Raw genomic sequence first — 8459 nt, 5'->3', positions numbered from 1 at the left:
ATTTTTGTAGGCTCGATCTTGATGTGCTTCTAGCCTAATTTAAATACTTGCGCTGCATATAAATTTTGCTTTTTTGGAGCACGGTTTATTAATTGTAACACGTTCAGTAATATTTGAAGCAGTCGATTAATTAATTAATTAATTAATTAATTAAAGAAAGTAGAAAAATGATAATAAAAATTATTAAAAGAAAATGGAAGAAAATTAGACGGGAAAATGGAGAAGTTGATTGAGGCTGAGGGTATAGAGGTAGGGGGGGAGAGAGAGTCTACAGAGAGAACAGCCGCAGCTCGGCTCGGACTTCACAGAGAGAGAGAGAGAGAGAGTGTCCACAGAGAGAGCAGCCGCAGCCGCAGCTCGGCTCGGAAGAGAGATGAAAGGTAATTTGCGAAATTGGTGCCCTGCTAACCCAGTGGGACTTTTAGACTACATGCGACCAGCTGGTAGCAGATGAAGGGGGAGGAGCAGTTCTGGAAATAAGAAATCCAGTCTTTGTTTGTTCCATCCAGTCCAATCCAGGTAAGGTAAAAAAGTCATCTTGAATCTGATCGAGGAGCTTTCTGGGTTTCTTTATTCTCCTCGATCGAGCTTTGATTTGGATTTCGGGCTCGATCTTGATTCCCTTTGCTCGCTGGGTTTGATTCCTACTTCAGCAGTAGTATTTCTGATGAAGTCGGGTATACCTGCTTAGATCGGTTTCGGTGGGGGTACTTGTTTTGCCCGGAAGCTTAATCCGTGGGAGTTCAGGTCCGATTGTGGTCTGTCTTCGTAGATTGAGCTGTTTGACATCTCCTTGGTCAAATGATCCGGAGCTATGTTTTGGGTTTTGAGATTGATTTCTGTAACTTCTCGTTGCCAGTCATTCCATTTCTGTCCATTGGGTTGTCTACGTGCTTTTTTGGCTGTTAAAAGACCTTTTGATTTATATTTATTTAAACCTAAAAACAGAATTTTGATTGGATTTGCTTCTTAAAGCTTATGATGTGCCTGATTTCCAGTTTCATTCTTGCTTTTATGGGAAAAAAAACAAAATGAAACTGGCAATACAGATATAGATACTGAGGAGAAAGATGAAGAGATTCCCTTTTTTGTTTTTTCTCTTCTTTCTTTCCAGGTTATTTGATTCGATGGTTTTGCTTTTAACATACATTTGACAACTTAGTAGGCAACTGATTTGTGCATAGCCGAACGCAGCATTTTGCGCGGAATTGGATGGGGTTTTCTTTATCTAATCCTAACATTTTGTGACAAAAGTGAAATCTTTTTGGCAGATTTAAGTTCAGGGTTTTTGCCTGTTTTGATTGATTCCAGTCAGTGCAAGAGGATTCAATTGTGCAATAATATTTTGATTGGTTTATTTGCTTATCTTTTTGTGCATCCAGATCTCTTCCCAGCTTTGGAAGTCACTGATTGCTTGTTGGCCTTTTCCTGGTCCGTTGCAAATGATTTATGCAGAGAAAGAGGGTGCTTTGAAGCTTGTCGTGCTGATGTTGGTTCCCAGTAAAGCTCCCGTCTTACTAGATTTGAGTTCATGAATCTCCCCTTTGGGTGTCTCTCCATAAGAAGTTGAAGTAGATGGAGAGAAATGCAGGTAAAGGGCCAATAGATCCAACGCGGAACTTTGAACAAGTCCGTTACAGTAATTTGGAGGCCAGAAATGAGGGGCTGGGCTCTGCCAATCAAAGCTTTTTCATAGATCAATCTAGTAACATCAACACCAATGTGAGGCCCCCGGACTATAACATGTCTGTTGGAGCTAGACCTGTTCTGAATTATTCCATTCAGACTGGTGAGGAGTTTGCTCTTGAATTCATGCGAGAAAGGGTGAACCCTCGACAGCAACCTGTTCCAACAGTTTACGGGGATCCTAGTAACATGACGGGATACATGGATCTAAAGGCCATCCTGGGTATTTCCCATGCAGGTTCTGAAGGTGGATCAGATATCTCTGTGGTAAACTCGGTAGAAAAGGGTTCCATTTCTGATTATGAAAGGAAGGGTTCTTCTGTCCAAGAAGACAAAAGCTACCGTGATTCAACGCAGTCAATGCCAAGAGCTGCCTCGAGAAATAATGGTAATGGTAGCAGTAGAGTCCTTGACAGCGCTCCATCTGGAGCATATGATAGTCGTTCAAGAATCAAGTTCCTCTGCAGCTTTGGTGGCAAAATTCTGCCTCGCCCGAGTGATGGAAAGCTTAGGTATGTTGGAGGTGAGACGCGTATTATCCGGATAAGCAGGGATATTTCCTGGCGGGAGCTCATGCAGAAGACCGTGGCAATTTTTAATGAAGCTCAAACAATTAAGTATCAGCTTCCAGGCGAGGATCTCGATGCATTGGTCTCTGTATCCTGTGATGAGGATCTCCAGAACATGATGGAGGAGTGTAATGTGTTGGAAGATGGAGGGTCGCAGAAGCCTCGGATGTTCCTTTTCTCTAGCAGTGATTTAGAGGATGCCCAGGTTGGTGTTGGGAGCACTGAGGGGGATTCTGAGATGCAATATGTGGTGGCTGTGAATGGAATGGATATAGGCTCAAGAAGGAATTCAATTGCTTCTAGGACTAACTTGGATGAGTTGGCCAATCTGAATGCCGATAGAGATGCGAATCAGATACGAGGAGAATTTGTTGGAAGTATACCTTCATCTACGATTCAATCTTCCCAACCTCTGTCCTCAAGTTCTGCAGGTTTTTCTCAAGGATCTAATTTACAATCTTTCCAGAGAGAGAATGTGAACCTCGGGGCCGGAGGGCTCCAACACCATCCTCTGTCTGCGCCTCAACTTCGGGAGAGCTTCTCGCAAGTGGAAGGAAAGAGAACTGCTTCCTCATCTGAGTCTTTGCCACATGGTCCAGGATCACGCTCTTCTAATTATGTTGCAAATGGAGAAAATCTCATTCAAGTGCCTCTTCATGGACTTCCAGTTTCATGGGTTGGTGTGGGTGAAGAACATCATCAGCTAATTGGGCAGCAGATGCAGGATAAGGTGTCTGCAGGGGAAGGGAGACTTAAAAAGGATAGCTCAGCAAAAAAGTTAACTGAAGCTGATAAAGTTCAATCACAAGAGAAAGAAATGTTGTTTGATGATGCAAAAATGAAGAGGGAGGGCTCGCGCCAAAAGATAAATGAGACTTCACATGAAGGCGTTTCTTTGCATGCAAATGATGGATTGATTCCAAAATATGCGTCTAGAGAAGAAGCATCTGCTGCTCAACCTACAGCTGAGGTGAAGACCCCTTCAACCACTAAGATTGTGAATAAGAACCAGTTGGAACCTGTAAAGCATTCAATGGCCCCTGGAGATGTTAATCCCATTTTCACTTCTGATCCAACGGATCTCAGCTATTTAGAGCCAACTGCCATGCCACAACGGGTCTTCCATTCCGAACGCATACCAAGAGAGCAGTTAGAGCAGAATCGTTTGTCAAAGTCTGATGATTCTATGAATCCTCAGCTTCTGATCAGCCAAGTGCTCTCTGATCATTCTCAGGTGACTTCAGATGCTGTTGACAACTTGCAAGAAGGCGTTGTGGCTTCTCAAGCTGAGCAGGCTGGCTCATATGGGAATGCATCTATTATTCAAGACGGCACTAAGCAATTTCAGAGACACAGAGATGCTGAAACTATGAAAAGACTGGAGCCTGAAACTACACAGGCATCCGGTCTCCATACATCAAGTCAAATGACCACTGGTAAGCTTCATGATGATTCTTTGTTGAGGTCAACTGAATTCCAGTGGGAAGAGATTGCCTCTGACAAGAACAATGGGAACCTTGCCAAGGATCGTGAGCAGTCACATGTGCGACCACAGCAACCAGCTCCGGTTGTGTCTCGTGGGGACCCCACAGTCAATGTTAGCAATCGGGAGCAAGGGGACATATTGATTGATATTAATGACCGGTTTCCTCGGGATATCCTTTCTGATATATTTTCAGTGGCAAGACTTTCTCAGAATCTGCCTAATATTAATGCCCTGCATGGTGATGGAGCTGGGTTGAGTTTAAATATGGAGAATCATGAACCGAAACATTGGTCTTACTTCCGGAATCTGGCTCAAAATGAGTTTGTCCGTAGAGATGTTTCTCTCATGGACCAGGATCACTTGGGCTTCTCATCCCCACTCACTCATGTTGAAGAAAGGGCTCCTGTCGATTACAGCTACCCGCCTCTGAAGGCTGATCTTAGCCATGTGGACTCCCGCTATGTTGAAGATATTCAGCAAGTGTCCACTGTTATCACAGGTCCCAGCACCAGGACTATGCAGACAGACTATAGTGCTTCTCAGCTCAAGGGAACTGAAAGCGTTTTGGATGTGATGAACCCAAGAACACCAGAATCAGAGTATGAGGTGCGGCTCATTAATTTTATTTCCAATGGTGCTCTATTCTTAACATTTTGCTGGCAAAAAGGGCTGGTCCCCACCTCACGTGCTCTTTTTTATTTGTTTACTTCTAGGATGGGAAGTCTGAGATTCAGAATAATGGGGTTCCTCTAGTTGATCTTTCTCAGGCTGATATTGATATCAGTACCCTGCAGGTATGGCGCTTGAATCTTAGTCTTTTGATAATTTGTTATTTTTATCTAGACAATTACGGGGAAGAAAAGAACATTGTCTGCAACCTGTCTAATTACTTCTTACTGGATGGGAGAGAGAGAAGTATATATGTGCACTGGATGTATGTTCTATCAAATTGTTGTTCAGTTTCTCTGGTAAATTAATTGAGACGGGAGACAGGAACTTAATATATTAAATTTAAGTATAAGAGCATCTACAGTATACTTTCCAATTTCGTTGCAGTTTTAACGTATACTAGAATTTATTACTGTCAGAGAGAATTTTATTACATATGTTTCTCGAGCTAAATTGAGCATTCAATTGTTGGGGGTCATCATAGTAATACTACTACAGCTCAACATATGGTCAGATCCAGCAGTCTTTGGTGCTCAATCATATTAATACAGGGTTTCTTATTTTAGGTAATAGTTTCTTGCAGCAATTTCCTAGTCGGCTGATACTTATAGGAGTGGGAACTGGAGATAAGATAGAAAAATACAAAATTAGCTAGTCATGACTTGTTTGATTTGTTGTAGTCGGATCATTGGTCTGAAAAGGTTTATGTATGGAGTTTGACCCATTTGGTTATTTGTTCAATGAAGTTTGACCCATTTGGTTATTTGTTGAATGGATTTCAGATTATCAAGAATGAAGATCTTGAAGAGTTGAAGGAGCTTGGTTCCGGCACATTTGGAACTGTTTATCATGGAAAATGGAGGGGAACTGATGTTGCAATCAAACGCATTAAAAAAAGTTGTTTCACAGGTCGTTCATCGGAGCAAGAAAGATTGGTGAGTTTCGTATCATGCAGCTTCTACATCGGCCATGCTATAACATTCAGATTAGCTTATAACTGCTCTGGAGAGAGTTCTTAAGACCTTTTTAAGTTCTGAGTTATGGAACAATACAGCAATTATTTCATGAAATCTGGAGAAATATGTTTATTTTCTCTAATTTCTTGCCCATTAGATTGCATCAGTGTCCTTCTGGGAGTTCTTAAGATTGCATCAGTGTCCTTCAGAGATTAGCTTAGCTTATAACAGCTCTGGAGAGGGTTCTTAAGACCTTTTTAAGGTCATAGCTAGGGAACAATTCAGCAATTATTTCATGAAATCTGGAGAAATATGTTCGTTTTCTGTAATTTCTTGCCCATTAGATTGCATCAGTATCCTTTTGGGAGTTATTGCCCAAAATGCAGTATTATTTATGGGCAGTTGCTGGGATAGTTTCTTCATCCACCCTATTCTCTACTAGTTTTTCTCATTCATACTGAATAAAATGCTCTCGTTGAAATCTTTTATGCACATACATGCAAATGAATAACTGATATCAGTAATATCTGGTAGACTGTGGAGTTCTGGCGGGAAGCTGATATTCTTTCGAAGCTCCATCATCCCAATGTTGTGGCGTTTTACGGGGTAGTGCAGGATGGTCCTGGAGGAACACTGGCCACTGTAACTGAGTACATGGTCAATGGCTCTCTTAGGCATGTTTTACTGTGCAAGGACAGGTAAACTCATTCTTTTAGTAGTTATGTGTATCACGAAAATTCATGAAATACTATTGAAAACATCAATCGCAATCTTATCTCTTCCTTTTGTGGATTTCTAGGCACCTAGATCGTCGGAAGCGGCTCATAATTGCGATGGATGCAGCTTTCGGCATGGAATATTTGCATTCAAAGAACATTGTGCATTTTGATTTAAAGTGCGACAACTTGCTGGTTAACTTGAAAGATCCAGCTCGTCCCATTTGCAAGGTACTTAATTCAGTTGGCATTTAGGGTTGTATTTATATTCATATATTGTGTCACTATGCTCTGTTTGGTTCCAGAAAATTGAGGAAACTTTTTTCTATTCTTTTTTCTTATGCTGAAAAACAGAGATGGGGAAAACTTGGACATGCGTGTAGACTTGTAGGAACTTAACGATTGTCCTAACTGCTATACAATTACATGTTTTAAAATGGAAAGCTGGTTTTCTTACCAAACAAGAACCCATTGCAAATTAATCTATGGTTTCAAAATAAATTATAAGATTGGGCATGTTGCCGCCATTTAAAATCGTACAAGTTCAATGTAGTAATGACTAGGCAGAGATGTAGTTTGGAACAAGGAAGTACCGTTTACTAATTGTCACAACAGTCTGCAACTAGATAAAGGATGAAGAACCAAATACATCCCAAAATCCCAAGATATCCTAAAAAAGGCAAACAAAAAGGTCCCTTTTACTCTAGCTCAATGTTTCTCCAACTTGAGATATGTAAGTTATGGTTTGCAACAGGTGGGTGACTTTGGCCTGTCAAAGATTAAAAGGAATACCTTGGTTACTGGTGGTGTCCGAGGAACCCTTCCATGGATGGCACCTGAGCTTCTAAATGGCAGCAGCAATAAGGTTTCTGAAAAGGTAAGTTTTCCTCCCATTTTGTAACAGCATATACCGCCTTTGTGGGGCTTCTGGTTCTGTCGTATTTGCATCTCCTCTGATGGTGATGAGGAGACTAGTATTATTTCTGGTAATTGCTGGGTCATTTAGAAATCCATGTTACTTTGGAGTATCTTATTGGACCTTGGCAAATGCACAGGTTGATGTCTTCTCATTTGGTATTGTCCTTTGGGAAATTCTCACTGGTGAAGAGCCGTATGCTAACATGCATTATGGAGCAATCATAGGTTTGTTCAACCTCTTCTACCTCACATCAGTTGCTTGAAGTTGGGTTGTTGTCATTGATTCTCCTTGTTGAACTGATATATGTGTGTGCCTATATATATGGTCATTTAGCTGTTGAGTGCTGAATGCCAGAACTTTGCTTTCCATGTCAGCAGCTTTGAGCAACTCTGACGTACATGGTTTAATTAGTCAGCAAATGGAACGTTTGTTAGTGGGAAGACTTAATTTTGTCAAATAACTCGCATTCCTATAGCTTATGTTCCAGCTATGCCGCTTTTTGCTTATTTGGTGTAGTCAAAATGGTTAAAATATCGGGAGTATATAATATCCTGCTTTGTTTTTGTAGGGGGCATTGTGAATAATACATTGAGGCCACCTGTGCCAAACTACTGTGACCCTGAATGGAGACTGCTCATGGAACAGTGCTGGGCCCCAGATCCCATGGCTCGGCCTTGCTTTACCGAGATCGCAAGACGCTTGCGTGTTATGTCAACTGCAGCACAGTCTAAGCCACCCAAGTAATCAATCCCCCTATTCATCGCACTGTTGTCTTTCTTCAATTTTTGCGGTTCACTGTACTGCAAGTTGGAGCAGTACGTGCTTGTCGATATTATGTACAATCAAGAGAGATTTGTGGGTATTGTAATGGGAAGCAGTAGCATCCCGTGCTTTTTCATATTTTATGAATTAGTCTAAGGTGTGAATGTGTCCCAGACCATGAGACATTGGTCTCTTTGTACATCTATTGATTGTGTATTCATATGGATATGACTATACATACGCTCTGTTTATAAATCATATATGATACCCCTTATTAATGGAATATGAATGTTTTCCTATTATTTTGTTTTATTTCTAGCTGCAGTGACGTAAAATATTAGACGGTATAAATTTAGAACCCTCTCCCCCTGGATTCCAGGAAAAGGACACCGTGCAACTTAGAGTTATTTATTTTTACGGACGTGGAAAACAAAGGCAGAACTGAAATGCGGTAAGGTTTGTTGAACCTTAAGATCTTAGCAAAGAATGACAATAATTTAACCATCGTGATGAATAGACAGTGATGCTCAGCATCTGCTTATATTGCCTCTGAAAAATACAAAAGATGTATTTTCTACTTACAGGAGTCTCTAGCAGAAAAGGTTATCACTCCGAGAACGGCAGTTTCCTGCTGATTTCGAGCGGAAAGAACACGACAGACTATTACTAGCTGCTGCAGCACGAAAGAATCATAGA

General features: G+C 41.2%; 1 protein-coding gene across 5 annotated transcripts; it reads left to right on the top strand.

Annotated features, from left to right (window-relative positions):
• Positions 1-251: 251 nt before the first annotated feature.
• LOC116207655 lies at positions 252-8062 on the top strand. 5 transcript variants are annotated; one of them, XM_031540705.1, is made up of 9 exons: positions 252-524; positions 1456-4347; positions 4455-4535; positions 5193-5345; positions 5901-6064; positions 6166-6313; positions 6837-6959; positions 7138-7225; positions 7570-8062. In XM_031540705.1, the coding sequence occupies exons 2-9, from the start codon at positions 1576-1578 to the stop codon at positions 7743-7745; spliced, it is 3705 nt and encodes a 1234-aa protein (XP_031396565.1). In that variant the 5' UTR covers positions 252-524; positions 1456-1575; the 3' UTR covers positions 7746-8062. The 5 variants fall into 5 exon arrangements, with proteins under 5 accessions (XP_031396565.1, XP_031396564.1, XP_031396560.1 ...); XM_031540704.1 differs by having other exon boundaries at positions 253-519; XM_031540700.1 differs by having other exon boundaries at positions 253-519; positions 1383-4347.
• Positions 8063-8459: the final 397 nt, after the last annotated feature.

The sequence above is a fragment of the Punica granatum genome, chromosome 5 (assembly GCF_007655135.1).
Source record: "Punica granatum isolate Tunisia-2019 chromosome 5, ASM765513v2, whole genome shotgun sequence".
Lineage (NCBI taxonomy): Eukaryota > Viridiplantae > Streptophyta > Magnoliopsida > Myrtales > Lythraceae > Punica > Punica granatum.
The sequence above is the reverse complement of the archived record's forward strand: the minus strand, read 5'-3'. Positions and strand labels throughout refer to the sequence as shown.

What these genes read in the sequence shown, in the direction of transcription:
- LOC116207655 (XM_031540705.1), top strand. Translation starts at nt 1,576, where the DNA reads ATGGAGAGAAATGCAGGTAAAGGGCCAATAGATCCAACGCGGAACTTT. An exon ending in CACCAGAATCAGAGTATGAG is followed by an intron (nt 4,348 to 4,454) that starts GTGCGGCTCATT and finishes GTTTACTTCTAG; the next exon opens with GATGGGAAGTCTGAGATTCA. An exon ending in CAGCTCGTCCCATTTGCAAG is followed by an intron (nt 6,314 to 6,836) that starts GTACTTAATTCA and finishes GGTTTGCAACAG; the next exon opens with GTGGGTGACTTTGGCCTGTC.